Raw genomic sequence first — 22,432 nt, forward strand, 5'->3', positions numbered from 1 at the left:
AATCTTCTCCAGCAACCATGGTTACATCCTCTTTTTCTACATGCTTGGCTGTTATCAAGACAGCCTTGTGAAACAAACAATTCAATCCTTCAGTTCTAGAGAGAATCTCAAGGGTAGAAGGCCCTCCACTGTGAAGTCTTAAGAAGGAAAGTGGCATGCTTTTAAGGACTGGTGCCATAGCAACAACATCCAGCTATTCTTCCCTCAAAGGATACCTGAGAAATAGGTTGGATGCTCAGCATCCCCTCCTCCTATTACTTATTCTCTTAATGTAATGTGATTGGGGAATGTATTCGAAGGAGAAAGCAAATTGTAAGTAAATTATGTTTCTCCAAGAATACTTACCCAATCACATTACTTAAAATTCCTCGCAACCATCCTGCTATGTAATCAAACTCACCAGGCTGTGTCTAGAACTAAACTTCCCCAGATGAAAGTAGGGCATAGTGACATTTATTTTTTTCACTTATGACTTATTTAGATATATATCTACCAAGTATAAAAAAAGGTTTTTCTTCCTGGCAAATTTCCTGATATAGGCATAAAACTTATGTACCGTGACCTTAGTCATGGTGTTAATTTCATTTTTGAACCCCTCCCTCATTTGAAAGTAGCTTGGACACCACTGCACAGGCAATTGGTTGACTTTTTGATAACTTTTATTGTGTTTTTGAACTGCTTGAACTCTTTCTGTAAAGATGTCATTTTCAGGAATTAAAATTACTATCATGATGAAGGTCACTTTGAACATTCATTGTAAGTAATAAAAGAGATTTTAGAAGGCTTGTGTCAAAGGTCATGGTCACAGACACCCATAAGAATGATACTGCTAATGCATACATGCATTTATATTAAACTCAGAGGAGGTTTACAATGCACCATTCATTGTACTTTTTTTTGTTCTTCCAGGAGGAAGAATTTTTAATGAAGAGCATCGCCAAGATCGTTTCACTCAGTACTAAGCCTGAGGTGGTGGTGGTTGAAAAATCCGTCTCCAGACTGGCTCAGGACTACATGCTTCAGCATGGCATTACACTTGTCTACAATGTCAAAATGGTAAGGGGCTTTTTAAAAACAAGTGTTTAATAAGATATTTTGAGACCTTTATTTCAAATAATGTGGATTCACTATATTTCTTCAGGAACTACTTTTCATGGGGTACCAATTATTCATGGATATCATGGTGATGGCGAAAAACAGATTTAAGGTTTAAGTGAACAATGATCTTTTTTAGAAACAGGAGGGCCCCTGTCCCCAATCCATGAGTTTAAATACCTACCAGACCACTCCAGTGTCCTAAATGGTTAGAACATCTGCCTTGGAACTGGGACATCGTGGGTTCAAACCCCAGCCGAGTCATACCAAAGACTTACAAAAATAGTATTAACAGCTGCCTTGCTAGGAGCTAAGCAGTAAGAGGTTAGTGCTAGGACTGGTTGACCTGGTGTCAGGATAATGTGACAGAGGGACATGATGCTACATGTCCGCAGTATGATGCCCGGGTGCAAAACATCACTATAAACTGTCACACTGCAGACATCGTAGCGATATGACTGAAAAATTGTTAAAGCTGCATTAAAAATTTAAGTCACACAAACATACACAAGTACCAACCATAATGGGGGGCCCCGAGTGGCAGAGTAGTCTAAAGCGCTCACCGTTACGGATCACTGCCATCTCACCTCTGTCTACACCCGTTTGAGTCTCGGATTCAGCCAGCGTGGGTATGTGAAAAAGCTTGCCAGCAGCTTCTCATGGGTCGGTGGTTCTTTCCGGGGTTCTTCCTCCACCATTAATACTGGCCACCATGTATAGCTTATCGTGTGCTGAAAAATGGCGTTAGACCCCACAACAACAACAACAACAACAACAACAAGAACAACCAACCATAATGCAATTTTTCACCAAACCACTAAAATTAGTACCCACTCAGATAAATGAATAGACTTTAATAATGTGGTGTATAAATACTTTGTTGACATTATACCTAAGCAGATACTTTGCCAATTGTTTTGTGTAGAAAACAAATGCTGTTTTGTTAAAAATATTTCCCTGAAAAATATATTGATAAAGATTGGTCAACAAAGTGACACTGAACAAAGTTCTTTGTCAACAAAATGCCATACAGTGAAATTTTAAGCTGGTACAAACACTCATAATGATGCAAGATGCTCATGTTTATAAATTTATTAGCAATTCTTGCTTACACTGCTTCACATACTATATGCGCCTGATATTAAATAGCATAGGCCTGTATCCAATCTCATGTAATATACAGTCAGTAGGCCTGGATCCACTATCATGTAATGCAATCGATAGGCCTGTATCCACTATCATGTAATATACAGTCAGTAGGCCTGGATCCACTATCATGTAATGCACAGTTAGTAGGCCTGGATCCACTATCATGTAATGCACAGTCAATAGGCCTGGATCCACTATCATGTAATGCAGTCGATAGGCCTGTATCCACTGTCATGTAATATACAGTCAGTAGGCCTGGATCCACTATCATGTAATGCACAGTCAGTAGGCCTGGATCCACTATCATGTAATAATGTACAGTCAATAGGCCTTGATCTAATATCATATCATGCACAGTCTGTAGGCCTGGATTCACTCTCATGTAATGCACAGTCAATAGGCCTGGATCCACTCTCATGTAATGCAGTCAATAGCCCTTGATCCACTATCATGTAATGCACAGTCAATAGGCCTGGATCCACTATCATGTAATGCACAGTCAATAGGCCTGGATCCACTATCATGTAATGCACAGTCAATAGGCCTGGATCCACTATCATGTAATGCAGTCAATAGGCCTGTATCCACTGTCATGTAATATACAGTCAGTAGGCCTGGATCCACTATCATGTAATCACAGTCAATAGGCCTTGATCTAATATCATGTCTTGCACAGTCAGTAGGCCTGGATTCACTATCATGTAATGCACAGTCAACAGGCCTGGATCCACTATCATGTAATGCACAGTCAATAGGCCTGGATCCACTTTCATGTAATCACAGTCAATAGGCCTGGATCTACTATCATGTAATCACAGTCAACAGGCCTTGATCTAATATCATGTAATGCACAGTCAATAGGCCTGGATTCACTCTCATGTAATGCACAGTCAATAGGCCTGGATCCACTCTCATGTAATGCACAGTCAATAAGCCTGGATCCACTCTCATGTAATGCACAGTCAATAGGCCTGGATCCACTCTCATGTAATGCACAGTCAATAGGCCTGGATTCACTCTCATGCAATGCACAGTCAATAGGCCTGGATCCAAACTATCATGTAATGCACAGTCAATAGGCCTGGATCCACTCTCATGTAATACACAGTCAATAGGTCTGGATCCAAACTGTCATGAAATGCACAGTCAATAGGCCTGGATCCACTTTCATGTAATGCACAGTCAATAGGCCTGGATCCACTCTCATGTAATGCACAGTCAATAAGCATGGATCCACTCTAGTATAATGCACAGTTCATAGGCCTGGATCCACTTTCATGTAATATTCAGTCAGTAGGCCTGGATCCACTATCGTGTAATCACAGTCAATTGGCCTTAATCTAATATCATGTAATGCACAGTCAATATGCCTGGATTCACTTTCTTGTAATGCACAGTCAATAGGCCTGGATCCACTCTCACGTAATGCACAGTCAGTAGGCCTGGATCGACTTTCATGTAATGCACAGTCAATAGGCCTGTATCCACTTTCATGTAATGCACAGTCAATAGGCATGGATCCACTCTCATGTAATGCACAGTTAATATGCCTGGATCCACTTTCATGTAATACATAGTCAATAGGCCTGGATCCACTTTCATGTAATGCACAGTCAATAGGCCTGGATCCACTCTCATGTAATGCACAGTCAATAGGCCTGGATCCACTCTCATGTAATGCACAGTTAATAGGCCTGGATCCACTTTCATGTAATACATAGTCAATAAGCGTGGATCCACTTTCTTGTAATGCACAGGCAATAGACCTGGATCCAAACATCATGTAATGCACAGACATTAGGTCAGGATCCACTATCATGTAATGCACAGTCAATAGGCTTAGATCCACTCTCATGTAATGCACAGTCAATAGGCCTGGATCCACTCTCGTGTAATGCACAGCTTATAGACCTGGATTCGCTTTCATGTAATACACAGTCAGTGGGCCTGTAATCCAGTCAGATCAGCGTCTACACTATCCTCCCATATATTTAGATTATCTGGTTGTAAGCCCACATAAGCTGATCATATGATTGTGCATCTATCATGGGTCATGCATCTTGCATAATTAATCTGCCAACAATTGCTATGTTTAATTTATTCTTCAAAATCACTGGACCAATTCTGACCACATTGGGCACAGGGGGACCCTGGCATAAAATGCTTTCAAATTTGTACACATGATGTTGATCCACCATAAAGATATGTCCAACCCTATTATAAATAGTAAAAAAAATATCCAATGATATCTTCTATGTCCAACCCTATTATAAATAGTAAAAATCATATCCAATGATATCTTCATTGTCCAACCCTGTTATAAATAGTAAAAATCATATCCAATGATATCTTCTATGTCCAACCCTATTATAAATAGTAAAAATCATATCCAATGATATCTTCTATGTCCAACCCTATTATAAATAGTAAAAATCATATCCAATGATATTTTCTCAACATAATTTTGATTAAATTTGATATAAAGTATTCTGGTGGGAAGACTTTTCAAGTTTTTAAAGATGATGCTGATCTGCCTTCACTTATGACTGCTACTACTAAAAATAGACATGTTACTGTTACCAGAAATTATAAAACTTCAAATAACTATTTAGAAAAACATTGAATAGAATTTGAGTATGCAGAAAGTATCCAGGCATGAATACATTTCCAAGTCTGCATGGATGATATCAGTCAGTCGTCAAATATGACTAAAGTTAATACCAATAGAACAACCTTTAATTGACTTCTTTTTCCAGAGCTACTGTTTAGAAATCTAAGTATTATTTTTCAATTGATCTTTGAATAACAAAATTAATATATGATGTGTATAATCAAGCTATTGATTAATGAACATGTAAAGTTATGGAAATCATAATTGTTCCACTGCAGCAATGCCATGCTTTGCACGGCTTTAACATTATGTGACAGAGTAGAAAAACAAGTTACCTGTTATATGAATTTCCAGGCAAGTCACAGAACAAAAAGCTGCACAGTGATGTGAAATGGAGTTTATTAACATACAGTAATCAAAAAACAAGATTTGAAGTTTAAATAAGGCCAGTAAACAGTTTGGTACAAAGTGACAAGGCTGAATATTTCAGAAGGAGTGAATGTAATGTGTAGGCAAATGTTTATTCCTTGAACCTTTCATCTGATCAGTCTTGGAAAAGAATCTGTTTTGTTTTTGCTCTTGCATCCTTCTTTAAAATACTCACCTCCTCCAGAAAATAAGGAATTAGGTTTTAAAGAACTTCAAATTTTATGCATTAAAATATGATATATTTTGTTTTAAATAAACTACTGCATGAGCTCAGGATATAAAATTATTGATAAATACTCTTCTTCTAGATAAAGTTAAAATTTGTGCATTTATTTTAGAACATTTGTTTATTTATCTACAGAGTGTAATGGAACGCCTGGCCAGGTTCACACAAGCAGACATTGTACCATCCATAGATAGCCTTGTGAGTGGGCCAGCACTTGGTTTCTGTCACACATTTTGTGTCAAGACTTTCACCCTACTCTCTGGAGAAACAAAAACCATGCTGCTGTTTGATGGATGTGCCACACATCTTGGTTGTGCTGTCACTCTCCGTGGAGGATCTTTTGTCGAGTTGAAAAGGGTAAAATTCATCCAAGCGTTTTGATCTGTTGGATTCATTTGTTCAGCTAATCACTATCTCTTGTCAGTGAGAGGTTTATATACCCCTTTATCGCCAGTTTTGCCGGTGCAGCTGGTATTGCTACATGTTAGGTCATGTGACAACTTTACTGATGATGCCTATTATTGCAGCATCCAGATTTTGGATGATACCATTGTCTTCCAGATAGGATTTGGCTAAAATGGTCAATGAAACATAATTACAGAAAACTATAGACTCGGGTATAAACAAAGAAATGACTGGGAAACTCCCTTAAATTTGTATTTAGATTACAAACCCAGCAGTTGACTATGGGGCCAGAACATCCAAGTTCTCATGGGAGGAAACATAATAAATTGTTAAAAATGCCTGGACTCCCATTTAAACAGAGATGTTATTCCCTACCAGCCTTAGAGTGTAAATCCAATACAATTCTCTTTCCCATTAATATTGCTACCACACAGCTTTGTGTCAGATTTGAAGATTTTTATTATCTTGACAAAGAATGCAGTTTTTATTGTGTTCGGATAGGTTAAAAACAGGTTAATCTATCTGAACACAATAAATTCTATATTCTCAGCAGATTTTGATCAAACTTGATGTTGAAGCTTGTTTCTTCAAAATCTGAAATGAATTTGATTATGAGTGACATCCCACATATTAATGCAGTGAACTTGCTTCATATTGGTATAGCTTTTGGACACAGTAGAATAGATTTAGATCAGACATGGTTTTTGTAAGCTGATACTGACCTGCCAGTCCTTATGGTATGACCAAAATCGTAAGGATTTTACCAAAATTCTGACTGAAATAACCTTAAATTATAGACCTATGGAATAATATTAATATTAATTTCAATGGAACTGTTCAGGAAACCAGTCTCTCTTTTGTAATAGTACCTTGTTGCATTTAACTGCTCATATTTTTCATACAAAATGCCTGCTTGATCATGCTAATGCTTGTAGCATTTTCTATAATGGCATCCAATGAACAAATACACTTTCAAGATGAAATGGACATTAAGCCTGTTGAAACAGTCAGCATTATTTAGATTCTTGGGATAAAAAAGCAGGAAAGGCAACATTATTTTTTTGGACATCATGACACTTTAATCTGAGTATGTCTTATAGCAGGATAGATGATGGCCATCACCACTTGATGTTTGGACAACAACAAAAAAAACACCAAAACAAACCCAAAGATTATATTGAGTTAAGAGACCTTGCAATAAGCCTTTGAGTCCCATGGGGTTAGGAACAGCAGTTCCTGCAGCTGTACTGGAAGTAATTAGGGTCTACTTGTCCAACTGACTGGGCTTGTTACCATTCTAGAGCCCCAATAGCAGGGCCAAAGCAAGCTAAGTCCAAGCTGTGCACTTACACAGAGAACCATTTTAAGAGGTATGCCAGGTGGTAGAAGAAATGGGGTTAAAAACTCAGACAAGGGAGCTAAAATGAAACGAAACCTTTGTTTTTTGGCTGTATAAAATTATTTTTTTGGTCAGAACTTACATCAGTTTCTTATAAGCTTTCTTATCAACAAATATTTTAATGATGGGGGGCGGGGCTAAATGTCTGTTTCTCACAAAGCACTGTATTGCCTCATGACTGCCCTGCCTATAACAGTGTATATATTAATAAGTTAAAGATTTGGCTTTGAATGGTTTCTAAAGTTATGAATCAAGGCTTTTTTCCATGGGGATAGAGAGAGGTCAATGGGAAATGCTGGTTGTGTAAATGGCTTGTCTTTTTTTATGTTTATAAAGTGATCTTTTATACATTGTCCACAATAAAAGACAGGTGACACCAACATTATTAAACACTGTAGCAACTTGCTGCTCGAAACGTTTCTTTCATACCTACAGTTTCATTACATGTATGAATTTGCATTTACCAACTGTCAGCTACCAAGAGAATGATATCGGGCCTATCATTTGTCTTTTGATACGGTAGACTCTCCATTCGAGCGCACTAATTGGGCTACTGCTAATTTCCAAAGTTGTATGAAGTTGAAGGCAGTGTGACTTTAGAAAAGTTAATTAAATTAAAAATTACATGTCATTGATTACATATAAGTATATTTAGCAATGGATATTTTTCAGAATTAGATTGACGTGTTTATTTACCGTATTGTATTTTTGTTTTCCTCATGACAATAAATTTTGAAATTTCAGGTCAAAAAGGTCATGAATTTTATGGTTTATGCATCCTATCATTCCCGACTGGAGTTGTCCTTCTGTATGGATGAGTTCTTAATGCCACCTCCTGCAGGGGATGACTCATCCCCATTGGAGACGGATGGGAAAAGAAAAATCATTCCTGAGAAAAAGAAAGCACCTGAGGATAAGAATCTTTCACAAGATTCCAAAGGAACTAAATTTGATTTAAAACAGGCTACACTTGATATAGGTGACAAAGAAAAGATTGTGCAGGTTGCGTCTCAAGTTCTTGATCATGCTGAAGTCAGGGTTGAACCACAGAAAGAGGAAATAAGTGTATCAGCCAATTTATTTACTGATGATAAAACAATCATTTTGCATCAGTTAGATGATACAATTGTGCCTAGTTCTCAATCTGTGGAGCTGGTTATTAAGTCTGAGGATCAGATTAAATCTGATCAGGTTATTAAGCCATTTGAGTTGACTGTTACGTTTTATGAACCAGATGCTCAATCAGATGATTGCACTGCTCAGTCTTATGATACCAAACCAGGTGTTCATTCTCAGGGAGATTCTTCAACGTGGGACCAATCTGTCTTTGATATGGAGAAAGAGAGAAGCATTCAGGCTTGTTTGCTGGCAAATTGTGACATTTCAGACAAAGAGACAATAGATTGCCAGTCTCAAGTAAATTCAGCTGATAAGCAGTCTACCACCTCAGCCAGTCAAAGTTTTATTTCATTTCCTGTAGTGGACGAAATCCAGAGTGTAACTGAATCAGTGACAATGAGAAAGGATTTAATTTCAGAAGATGGGAGGGATGCTTTAAACGAGGAGTCTAAAACAGAAAATTCAAATAATTTAGATAAACCTGAAGGATATATGCTTGCAGAAGGTAAGCACGTGTTACAGTTGTCTGAGCTTTTGAATTCCTCCTCATATTCACCTGATGCAGAGGTTGAAGGCATTACCAGCTCGAAGATGAAAGATCGGAAGAGTTCTGGTGACAATATTTTGAAAGTAGGTTCAAAAGAGCCTGGTAAAAGACCAGGAAGTGCCGTTCAAGAACTTACAGATTTCTCTGATCCTCTTCATAATTATCAGAAAAATCAAGATGATTCTATTTTTCAAAGCAGTCTTGCTTTAAAAGAACAGCAGCAGAAAGGTTTTCAGAGATTTCGTAAAGCATTAGATAGTTTGGCGATTTCCATATCGCCGTATGTCAAGTGTACGCTTCCATACTTGGTGAGCCAGGAGGGCTCTCTGTGTGAGGCAAGGAAATATTTTCCAGAAGAACTTTATTGGTCCAAGCATTTAGAGTCTGAGACATTGGCAAGTAAGAATAAACCAAAGTACTTGGATTTTGATCAGCCCCGGAAACCTGCGTACCATTCTAATATACGGATTATGGAGGCACATCAACTGATACTGTGCCAGCTAACAAAGCCAGTAATAGACAGAAAAGTTCAGGCATGTATACTTATTTTGAATGTAAAATACAAAGATAATTTTTAGTCAGCTGTCACAGTATAGATAATTGTTATAACTTATATTATCAGAATGGTATCAATACAGTGTTGCTTCTACTTCAAATTGGATCTTTCATGTTTTAGATTAGTTTGCTGTTATGATTTTAGCTTCGTTTGGATATTTTATGTGTTTTAGATTAGTTTGCTGTTATGAATGTACCATTGTTTGGATCTTTAATGTGTTTTACAGTTGTTTGCTGTTATGACTGTACCATTGTTTGGATGTTTAATGTGTTTTACAGTTGTTTGCTGTTATGACTGTACCATTGTTTGGATCTTTAATGTGTTTTACAGTTGTTTGCTGTTATGACTGTACCATTGCTGGATCTTTAATGTGTTTTACAGTTGTTTGCTGTTATGACTGTACCATTGTTTGGATGTTTAATGTGTTTTACAGTTGTTTGCTGTTATGACTTTACTTTACCCTTGTTTGGATCTTTAATGTGTTCTAGATTAGTTTGCTGTTATGACTGTACCATTGCTTGGATCTTTAATGTGTTTTACAGTTGTTTGCTGTTATGACTGTACCATTGCTTGGATCTTTAATGCGTTTTAGAATTGTTTGCTGTATTGATTTGACAAAAGTTTCTATAGAATATTTCACAGAATATATGAGCTATGATTCAAAGTATTGATTTTATAGGCAAGGTGGTTTTTTTTGGCCAAGTTGCTTCATGCCAGAATTCTCTTTTATTTTGTTTGCTTTTCAAGCTCTATCACTGAAACACTTGAAATTCTTAGCTGCTGTTAAATTCAGTTTTTTTTGTTGGATTGTGAGTGCGACCATTATGTGCTTGATTTTGTAAATAATCGTTCAAAAATAAAATAAAGCAATGTGATTTATCATTACTTTAAATAACAGACAAGATGTTTTTATAGAATTAAAAGTTTGAACAAAGAATTATGTTCTTGACCTTGCATCAGCCAGTTCATGCAGCCTACTTTTGGTAATGAAGCTGGGGGAACTTCTAATATAGAGGATTAGTGATGCTAAAAATAGACACATAATACACAGTCGTGAGTGTCTTTTCAGAAGTTGCAAGTATAATATTCATTACATCCTATGAGATGAAACTGCAGCATTGATTAAACATAGATCAACTGTCAGTATTAGTATTGCAAACTAGGGTGGTGCAGCTACTTGTATTTCCTGCCAGCAAGGATGGAAAAAGTAGATACAAGGCCAGATTTTACCAATACAAATACAAAATAGTCAAAATCATCATTGCATTGTTTATCATTTGCATAAAGTAGGGATGATTATGTTGTAGACAGTACTTCAGAGAAAGAAAATGAAATGAATGCATATCTGACCTTTACAGGAGCTGTGTTGATAATAGCATAACAAATCAGCACAATGACAGTAGTGTACTTCATGGTCCAAGTATCCTGAGATCCTTTCCACCCCATTTTAGACATTTTTACATTTATGTTGGGCTTGGAGGTCAGAGTCAGTTGCCTGTCAGAAGTTGGAAATCATTGCAATGATGCAATGGCAGTTTAGTGTAGCCACTTACTAGTGAGCCAGTAAAACTTAAATGACCCTACATCAGGCTATACCTAGATGAAATTGATAGGAAGATGAATTATTTTTCAGAAATTGCAAGTATGATATTCATTACATCTTATGAGACAAAACTGCAACATTGATTAAATTTGACCTGGTACTTGACATTTGCATTGCTAGGTACATGACAGGTACTGCAACTTAGATGTCCATGACATCAAAAGGTCCAATAGTCACATGATATCAGTAGTAAACCCCTTTCCAGTGTTGTACACAAAATTTTAAGTGAAAGTCACATAATGTTTGTAAAAAGAACTAAAGCATACTCAATTCTCAACATATTTATTCCAAGAACAACTACCAACAACAATATCACAGCAGCCTGGAGAAATCCAGATTCATCAAACAGAGAGTACATGTCAACATGTTAGTCACATGATTGCTGACAAGTGGTCTTTGAACCTGGCCTTCTCCAGGTTAGGATGAATTCCAGTTGGCTCTGACCCACACTTCAAGATAAAGATCACAATATCTAAAATGGGTTGGAAATGTTCAGAGGTAACTCAGACTATGCAATCCCATTATCAGTGTCAGTTACCATCTTAATCCACACATAATTAACAACTTTGGTTTAGAGTTCACTTTTAGAGTAAATAGTTAAGACAATTATATGCACCATATAGAATGTTTAATTTTAGTGGTTTTATTCAAGTGAAAGCCTTCAACTTTGGCATGGCTTATAGGAGCACACGACTTATGGTCATCCATAAATAGAAAGCGGCCAAATCCAAACCAAACCATTCCCTCAGAAAAGATTTGGTTTTTAATTAGGTTTGAACAAAAAGAAATTAAGACTTAGATTAACATCTATAAAGCAGAAATAGTGGCGCTTTAATTTGTATTGCTACACATACCAGCAAACAGTCTCACACACAACAATACCAGAAGTAGAATCTCCTTATATCTTTGATGGATTCAGGCATTCTTTTGACATTATGAAACTGGCTTCTAGTCTTCCTCATTTGCTGAGATTCAGCACCAATCCAATACTATGTTTCAGTAATTTGATGGGGGCCCTGAGTGTCCGAGTGGTCTAAAGCACTCTTCGTTACGGATCACTGCCATCTCACCTCTGTCAGCAGCGGTTCGAGTCTAAGATTCAGCCAATGTGGGCATGTGAGAAAGCTTGCCAGTAGCTTCTCGTGGGTTGGTGGTTCTTTCCGGGGTTTTCCGGGTTCTTCCTCCACCATTAATACTGGCCGCCATGTATAGCCTATCGTGTGCTGAAAAATGGCATTAAACCCCACAACAACAACAACAACAACAACAACAGTAATTTGATAGCCATGGAACTCCAGCTCTAATTGTAAGTTGTCTATTTTAACAGACATGGGAGACTATTATGGCATCTGAATACATCAGAGATAAGCCTTCTCTTCCTACTGTGTCATGTTGTTGTCAATCACTGTTCAAAGTCATTTGGAATATGGGACTAAAATCGCATGGAAAGAATAGATCTGCTTCTGACAGACTTTGATGCTGAAGGAGTTAACTTTCAAGACTCAAAACACATTTTACATTTTGTTGGAACATGAATACTGACAGTCTCAATTTTTGCTGGGACAGAACTGGCATATACTGGTGTAACATAATCTCTGGTAAAGTTATGTGTATGATTGAATATCTGGCCAAAAAACTTGAAATTTTCCAAAGAATTTATGAAAAAATAATGTATTTTGTAATGTGATAATTTGAACTTGAAACTGTTTGACTTGAGACCATCCTTTCACCTTGCTATGTGTCTTGAGTGATTACTGTGAATTTATTCTGTGCTAAACAGTGTACCATTAGCTTTACCAAATATAGAGTATGCATAGTATCAGTGTCCCATTAGCTGTACCAAAATATAGAGTATGCTTAGTATCAATGTCCCATTAGCCATACCCAAATGTAGAGTATGCTTAGTATCAGTGTCCCATTAGCTGTACCAAAATATAGAGTATGCATATTATCACTGTCCCATTAGCCATACCAAAATATAGAGTATACATAGTATCAGTGTCCCATTAGCTGTACCAAAATATAGAGTATGCTTAGTATCAATGTCCCATTAGCCATACCCAAATGTAGAATATGCATAGTATCAGTGTCCCATTAGCCGTACCAAACTATTGAGTATACATAGTACCAGTGTCCCATTAGCCATACCAAAATATAGAGTATGATTTCTATTAGCTGTACCAAAATATAAAGTATGCTTTCCGTTAGCTGTACCAAAATATAGAGTATGCTTAGTATCAGTATGAAAATGGTGCCATTCTGACATTCAATATAGCCACCATGACATCCGTCTTGAAAAACCTTTTATAGTGTCCTGAACAGAAAGACGTAATGACATAGGGTTTTTAGCAGAGGACTTATGATGTCTAGTTGGTCCTAAATGAAATAGGTTCCAATCTGACACACAATATGGCCAGTGCAGTGACTATCTTGAAATTTTGTTATTGCTACTCCTTGTGAATAGAAAGTCATATCAGCATGGGATTTTCACGAGAAGACTTCTTATGGTGTCTAGCTTGTCTTAAAGTCAAATGATGCCTATCTGATATTCAGTATGGCTGCCAGTGTGCCCATCTTGAAAATTTATCACTATTCTGGAATGGAAAGTAATATCAATATTGGGTTTTCACCAGTTGACTTCTTATGATGTTTAGTTGGTTTTAGTTGAAAATGGTGTCGATCTTGCATCCAGTATGGTGAGCATGGTAGCCATCTTGAAAATCATATTATTATCACTCTTCATATCACTATGGGATTTTCAACAGATGACTTATGTTTAGTTTATCCTGAAAAAAAAAATGGCATCAATCTGACCTCAGACATGGCAGCCATAATTAACGTAATGAAAATCTTGTCATTAATTCTCCAGAGTGGATGGGTCATATAAACATTTACTTTTCACCAAAAGTCATCTAAATGTGTCCAGTTTGTCCTGAATCAAAATAGTGCTGATATTACATCCAATATGGCATAGACAGTGGTTAGATTGAAAAATCTTATCGCTCAAGAATATTACAGATAGTGCCAATGCTCCACAATTAATACAGAAAGAAATGGTTTTATTTTGAATTCCTGGCTAGTATTTTTTGGACAGTAGAGTGTTAGTCCCCTCAAGGGTCTCTTTTTCTTCAGCTAGGATAACTGACTTTATGTCCCCAAAGGCTGAAGGGAAACAGTGAAGCTGGATTTGCTGAAGCTCAAATGTAACTTTAAATTACTTGCAATGAATTGTTCCTATTTATGGGATTGTTATATAAAAAAAATTGTATTGAGATAAAATGGACGTTTAACACAGATACTATAGTATTTTAATGCAAGACTTGGGATCTTCATTATTTATGAATGAATGTAATATTACCAATATCAGGCCATATTGGCGGAATTTCGAGCCTATGGGGGAAGGATCACTGTTCTGCCTAACCAATCAACTAAACCATCTTCCAAGCAAGGAGACCAGTCTAAAAGTCAAAAGCCTTCCTCAGGGGAAAACCAGTCCAGCCGATCAAAGCATCCAAGTGGAGAAAATGCATTAGCCAAGGAGGGCACAGTTACCACAGATAATGTAGTAGTAGAAAAGAAGGTAAGAATAATAGGAATCATACAAGATCTTAGTAGAAAAAAGTCGGAGACAATATGAATCATAGAGGATTTGTGTGGAGAAGAAAGTAAGAGATAGTAATTACTGTACAGGATTTGTGTCAAGGCAATATGAACTTTACAGGATTTGTGTGGAGAAAAAGGAAAGAGATAGTAGGAACCATGCAGGATCCGTGTTGAGGAGAATGCAAGATATAGTAAGAACCATACAACATTTGTGTTCAGAATGCAGCATAAGTTCTTTGGTAGTATATATCGTCCCTTAGCAAGGATTTATTGCCTCAGGTTAGATTCAATATACTGAAGTGGATAAGTTTTACTAATCATTTACATTTGCACTCATTCTAATACCCATTTGTATTTATGATCATCCATTACCAATTCCCAGTCAGTCATTAGTTTCTCAGTCAAATGCCAGAATTTCGTCTTAAGGTGAGTATAGTAAGGTGGTAGTAATCAGGTGATCCCTTATGACTTTCCTTTATCTATAAATCGTAGATAAATCACATATATTGCTCGCCATGGATGTAATTGCTGTGTTTTCACATGGAAGTAATCGGCCCATTAACTTGTGTTTTTGTGATTCATGAGGAGTGAAAATTAAAGCCTGAGATATCATACATTGTAGCATGAGATCATCACTGGTAAGCATGTCTCATTTGAATTTAGGAATCATGTTTAGGTGATAACTGTTGTTTATTTGTAGATTTACTGATTTAGGACTGCTCCAGTAAAATATACTTGTGACCCTGGGAAGGCACTTTTAATGCATATTTATTCATCCATAGATACAATTTTTTTTTTTTTATTTTCATATGAACTCTTTGGTAATCAGAGTACATTGGCATATGTTTTCAAAAGTGCCTTGCTTGGGTACCATGTATGTAAAATGGAATAACCCTTATGCATCATGATTATACTGTCATAAAAACTTCACCTTTATTAAACATATTCACTAGTTTGTATCAAATATATCTTATGTCAGAGTTCCTTTCAAATGAAAGTTATGAAGCGAATCTAATAACCCAACAAGTTTCAAAAATATCATTTTAAATGATTACAAATCTGAGAAGCTCAATTTATCACATGGCAAAAAGTACTTACTGTTTTTTTGACAAAACTGCATATTGTTATAGTGATAAGACTTTGAAATACATTCAAATGATTTCAGCCACTGTTACATGACATCATGCATTACATACAGAACGATTATATTAATCTCAGTATTACAGTACTCATTGGATACAATTTTTAAAGTACATCACTCCCCCACTATAAAGCCCTTCATTATAACACCTCAGCTCTTATGATGTGAGTATGGTCATAGATCCCATTTTATGACATAGTAAATTTAAATTATTATGTACTTTGTTATATGACAGTTTCACAGTGTTATAATAAGGGTGCCATTTTATAACAGTATATTTAATTATTATGTGCCTTGTTATATGACAGTTTCATAGCATTATAATAAGGGTGCCATAGAGTCATTGATAAATATTAGCAAATGTGAAAATTTATTGATGTAATATTTACATCTAAAATCTATGTTGCTTTTGAAACTTCTTTTTTTTTTCAATATAAAAATAAAAATGTAATTAATTGCCACAATTTCTTTGTGTGGTGGAGATCATAATGTCATGATGGAATCAAATTTTCTGACTGTTTACCATGGATTTTACTGTCAGAAAAGTTCAAACAATCTGAAAATGCATTACATGTGCAACTGTCTTTGCATATTGTACCAGTACTTTTATCTGGTTTAAAGATACTTTTTAGCTCTTAGAAGAGCTTATGTGATGTGTCAGTGTCCATTTGCAGTTGTTATCACTGCTTCTCATTAACTACTTGGCGAAATGTCATCCAAGTTAGCATTTTGTTCATCCTGAGTTTTAATTAGTCCTAAATGAAAATCATGCTCCTTGAATGTTGTTCAGTGGCTGCAGTTTTGAAAATCTAGTTACTGCTAATTTTCCTGAATGAAAAGTCATAAAACTTCATATAACTTTTAGATCATCCTAACTGAAGATGGTGCCAGTTAGACATCTAGCCTAGCCACTATGGTGGACATCCTAAAAATTGTATCACTACTGACAGCCAGCATTGCCACTGTGGTGGACATCATGAAAAATTGTATCACTACTGACATCCAGCATTGCCACTGGTGGACGTCTCGAAAATTGTATCACTACTGACATCCAGCATTGCCACTATGGTGGACATCTTGAAAATTGTATCACTACTGACATCTAGCATTGCCACTGGTGGACATCTTGAAGATTGTATCACTACTGACATCCAGCATAACCACTATGGTGGACATCTTGAAAATTGTATCACTACTGACATTAAGCATTGCAACTGTGGTGGACATCTTGAAAATTGTATCACTACTGACATTTTTCATTGCCACTGTAGTGGACATCTTGAATATTGTATCACTACTGACATGCAGCATTGCCACTATGGTGGACATCTTGAAAATTGTATCACTACTGACATCCAGCATTGCCACTGTGGTGGGCATCTTGAAAATTGTATCACTACTGACATATAGCATAGCCACTATGGTGGACATCTTGAAAATTGTATCACTACTGACACCCAGCATTGCCACTGTGGTGGGCATCTTGAAAATTGTATCACTACTGACATATAGCATAGCCACTGTGGTGGATATATTTAAAATCATATTATTTATTATCATATTAATATGGGGTTTTCACTTAAGGACTTGTGTTCTTGATCATGAATAAAATAATGTAGATAATGTCAGAGTATTTATCATGAAAAATTTTGAATGACAACTTAGGAATTTATAGTCGTAAGGACTAGGGGGTTTCAGCAAAAAAATCTTTGGGATATATGTTGTTAGTCCTGCATTAAAATCACACTGTTTTCACTTTCCAAATATTTGCCTTAGTGTCCATCTTGAAAATCTTTGGCTACTTCTCATGAATGGATGATTGTTCTTACATAGGATTTTCACTAAAACATTATAAAAGTATGCAGTTGGTTTTGAATGAAAATGGTGCTGATCTGGCCTCCAACATGGCAACCATAGTGGCCTTCAAACAAATCTTTCTTATCACCACTCATCTTGAAAAGATGGGATCATTGGCATGAGGATTTCACTAAAACATCTTGAAATATATAAACGGTGAACAACTTTAAAAGCCAAACCAGAGTTTGCATTTCATTATTATTAAATAAACAATTTAAGCACTCTAACACTGATTTCAAGGTCAAGGTCATAACTTGGGTTTTTAATAGCATTGGTTTGTGAACATGAAAACACAAGTATTTTGGTCAAAGCCGGTTTGTGGATATATCTGAAGAATACATTAAATAATGCCATTTCAGTAACTCATTGGTATCTGTGTTCATTTTTATTATTAATTAAAGAATAAACCAAATGTAGAATTTTGGCATTTTTTGACATCTGAATCAATATCAGAGGCCATTGCATAATTCTTTTACTGCATATATTTTGTGAATGTAACTCACTATGTAAGAAGAGTTTTTTTGTTACCAAATTGATATGTTAGTATTGTTCAAAAATATCTTAAGTGGTTTTAATACTCAGCAATTATTAAAGAAGGAAAGATGAATCTGACTTTTAATAACTTCATATATATTCTTTGTGAGCCAACAGAGCATCAGTCCCCTTAAGGAGCACTTGTTTATAATCTGTATTCCTGTTGAAAGACAATTCTGAACAGTTCCTCGAAGCATTTTTATTGCAAATTCTAATATTTTATGATATTTGCCAAGTAAATTCCATGTAAGCTTTTTACATTGTCTCCTGATTTTGTTACCACTATCAACAAGCAATAAAATTTTGATAATTATGTGGCCATTTTAAAGGCATCTGCAGTAAACTCATTTTAAGGCATTGTATCATATGTATGGTGTAATTATAATAGTAATAATAATAATAATAATAATAATAATAATAATATTAATAATGGTAATAATATTAATAGACAGGTGTACATTGAATATCTATGAGCAGTGAGAATAAATATTATGACTAAAACAAACATAATCTGCCCGCATTAGACAGGTTTACTCAGTAGACAAATGTTTTTCATATAAGGGACAATTATTTGATCATATTTATTAGCAATTCAGGAAATATGTTGCTTATAAATGGGTATTCTATGCCTGGAAGCATCATGTAATGAAGGTTTCACTGATGGTATGTTTTCTTACAGGTGGACTGTTTTGATTTATTCCGTCACCAGAGGTTAGCTGTCCTGTTTAACAGCTATTCTTACATCTCAAACAATCACCCGAATCCCTGTGTTTACCCTTGGTGAGTGTATTTATATTGTGGGGATGTTTTTTTTTTATTTAAATTTTGCACAATTTCTTTTAAGGAAATTATTAAACAATATGACTTCATAACCTGGTGTTTCAGTTACACACACTCACACTAACACACACACACTGACAAACACACTAACACACATGCACACAAACTAACACACACACACATTATAAACACTAAGCCACAGTTCCATTGTTTAAAATTTAGTTTTCACAATAACTACTGGAGATATTTATCTTATGTTTTAGCACTGTTATTATGTTGACCTGATTTAGATATAGTAGCAAGTGTGCAGTTCCATATATTGTGTCAAGTTTTTCAGACTATTTTAAACTGAGAGTGCTTAATTGTAAAATTTTAAACCAAACTGAATTCTGTGACACATGTATTTTGTATGCCATTGTAAGTATTTCACAAAATTCCCACATGTCATATTTTATGAATTCAACTTTTTATGGCTTTCATTTTATTCTTCACGTCTTTCAGGCTGGTGACCATGGAATTCTATGGAAAGAATGACATTACTCTTGGTGGATTCCTGGAAAGATTCTGTTTTAGGTGTGTAGATGATTGTACTCCAACTGGGTGGCTTTTTTTAAACATAACTATTATGAATGGTGATGAATATTACAGTTTCCATAAACTTTTTTCAGTGAATGACATTTTTGGTTATTTAATATTTTTGTTTTGTTTAATAAACAGGATTTTGCTCAGTTTCCTTTGTAACATTGCTAGGTTACGTATTATTTCGCATGACAAATACTTCTTATGACATACTCATATTAATAAATAGAAAGAGATAAATAATTTGTTGCACTAATGATTTAATTTATGCTTAATGACTGTTCTTTTTGACATTTTATGTGTGTATTATTTTCACAGGCTGAGAAAGAATGTGGGCTTATATCCTCAGGATTATGGATTACTTTCAGGATGAGCAAGATTCACTCACAATATTGATGTAATCTTGCATCTGATTGGCTGAGCATCCCTCTGCATGACATATTTATGATCCTGTTTTTATGAAAATTGGAATGTAGTAATCAGTATTAGGGTCATCATTATCTCATACAGGGTTTATAATACATATTAATGACATGGTCTTGTGGCTGTTTAGATTGTTACTATTCTGGGGTCATTATGTTTAACCTCACCTTGTTAAAACATTTTAGAAGACTTTTGTGATGAAGAATTTGGACAGGTTTAATATGGAGAAACATCCATGCATATAAGCAAGGTGATTTTGCATCTGATTTGCCAGTCTTATTGCAACTCTCGTGGCCATGTTTCTGATCGGATTTTGGTCAAACTTGGGATATGGGGTTGTATCATGATATCAGACAAGTCTGATAATGACTTACATCCACACACATTATTGATATATCTTGCATATGATTTGTAGATGCTCTGTCAACTTTATTTATGATCGATTGTGATCCATGTTGTTGAATAGATTTGTATCATGAAGATATTGACTCTGTTTGATTTCAAGAAAGAGATACCTAGTTTTATGAGGTAATCTTATCTCAGATTGAACTTGATTCTTATTTGGCATATTAATTTAGTTTTACATTTGCTCAGACTTGGTAAATAAACCTATATCATAATGGTTGCATATTCCACAGCAAGAGCCCATGTTAGTAAGGTGATCTTGCATCTTGATTGACTATCATACTTTTCAAGCGTATATATTTTTCATCCAATGTCTGCTCCGGTAGCCTAGTGATTAGAGCATCCGCCATGGATGCAGGAGGTCATGGGTTTGATCCCCAGTCGAGTCATACCAAAGACTTACAAAAATGGTACTAACAGCTGCCCTGCTTGGTCCTCAACCTCTCGGACTGGTCAGCCTGGTGTCATGATAATGTGACTGGGGGACATCATGCTACATGTCTGTGGCGTGATTCCCCATAATGAATGATGTATTAAAATAAGTCTGTGAAATCAGAATTTTATGACTTAGACTATATACCTGTATATGCCTGGAGTTTTTCACCTTTTTGGCACAATGTCCATTTTCCTTTACCAAATATAGTTTATGCTACTAATAACAGTGACAGTCTTTATGGTCTTACTAAAATGTTTATCAAAATTTTGCTCTGCTGTCCTTTCATGTTCGTTTTGTTTTATGAATCGAGGGAGGTAACTCAAATTTAGGTAAATGATTTGACCTGATTATTATTATCTCCTTTGAATATTGTTCCACTGATGATATTACCTGAAACAGTAGTAGAAAATAGCTTTGGAGGAAATTACCAACATAATTCCTCCATTAATATCTAATATGGTAATATAAGTAGAGAACAAGAAAAGAAAAGTCACAAAAATAGAATGATTATTTAAAGCAGCATGTTTATATTTGTAAAATGGTCCATGAAGAGCAATATTTTCTGGGTTGTATTCTTCCATCTGATCTCATGTAACTTAATTTCACTTGAAACCTACAAACCATCAGTAAAGACAGGTGATCTCTCATGACAGGTGCTAACACTATATAATTAATCAATCTGTGCATTGAGAACCTGGTCTCATATAGCACTGGTTTCTTAATACAGGTTTTACTGTACTTTGATTTTACATTGCACATACTAATTAAATTCCTCAATCCAAATTTGCAGACAGTCCTACGTCTGTCCATCAGATTCCTGCGACACTCCCATGGTGGACCACATCAGGCGGTTTGTCCATGGAAATGGCTGTATTGCAATTGTTCTAAAAAAACTGGACAATGTTATCGCTATTGCAAAGACCAATATTCTGATGTGGAGTTGGTGCCGCAAGTGTAAACAGGTGGGTTGAAAGAAAAACAGGTGGGTTGACAAAAATTGTACTGTGTACTTTAACTATCATTGTCCTAAGGACCTAGTATTCAGTAGTATTATTACTTAATTTCTAAGTACAAAAAAATGTAACAAATCATTAAATTATTTTTTTTAAAAATGCTGAGCAGACTCTCATCAAATTGGATAGAAAACATCATGCCCGGAAGACTAATAAGATTTGCTGATCAGCCTTCAAATATGGCCACTGCTACTAAATATAGAAAAGTAGCTGATACAACAAAAGAAGTTGACAGACCTCTAAGTTGCTTCTCCAAAGCTGCTGAATATCATCAACATGGATAGAAACCATCATGCCATGAAGACCTTTAACGTTTGTACATAGTTTGCAAATCTACTATCAAATATACTGATGCTAAAAGTAGAAAATCTATTCGATGGATTTGACCAAATTTAAAAGAGAGTATCCAGATAAAGAGGACTTTCATGTATGTGTACATGATACTAATCTACAATTAAATATATTAAACTTTGTCAAAAGTAAAAGAATAATATAACTGACACTTTGCCTTATAGAGCAGGG

General features: G+C 35.7%; 1 protein-coding gene across 7 annotated transcripts in view; it reads left to right on the forward strand.

The window, feature by feature from the left end:
* Positions 1 to 22,432, forward strand: part of LOC149783441 (1-phosphatidylinositol 3-phosphate 5-kinase-like) — a 166,982-nt gene that overhangs the window by 52,851 nt on the left and 91,699 nt on the right. For all 7 annotated transcript variants that reach the window (XM_089931676.1, XM_089931681.1, XM_089931678.1 and 4 more), the window contains 7 exons: positions 910 to 1,056; positions 5,646 to 5,867; positions 8,059 to 9,513; positions 14,507 to 14,719; positions 18,954 to 19,054; positions 19,556 to 19,627; positions 21,688 to 21,859. In XM_089931676.1, coding sequence (XP_089787802.1) covers positions 910 to 1,056; positions 5,646 to 5,867; positions 8,059 to 9,513; positions 14,507 to 14,719; positions 18,954 to 19,054; positions 19,556 to 19,627; positions 21,688 to 21,859 — 2,382 coding nt within the window. The remainder of the gene's footprint in view (positions 1 to 909; positions 1,057 to 5,645; positions 5,868 to 8,058; positions 9,514 to 14,506; positions 14,720 to 18,953; positions 19,055 to 19,555; positions 19,628 to 21,687; positions 21,860 to 22,432) is intronic.

This window comes from Sinohyriopsis cumingii, chromosome 14, assembly GCF_028554795.1.
Source record: "Sinohyriopsis cumingii isolate HCF-2022 chromosome 14, ASM2855479v2, whole genome shotgun sequence".
NCBI lineage: Eukaryota > Metazoa > Mollusca > Bivalvia > Unionida > Unionidae > Sinohyriopsis > Sinohyriopsis cumingii.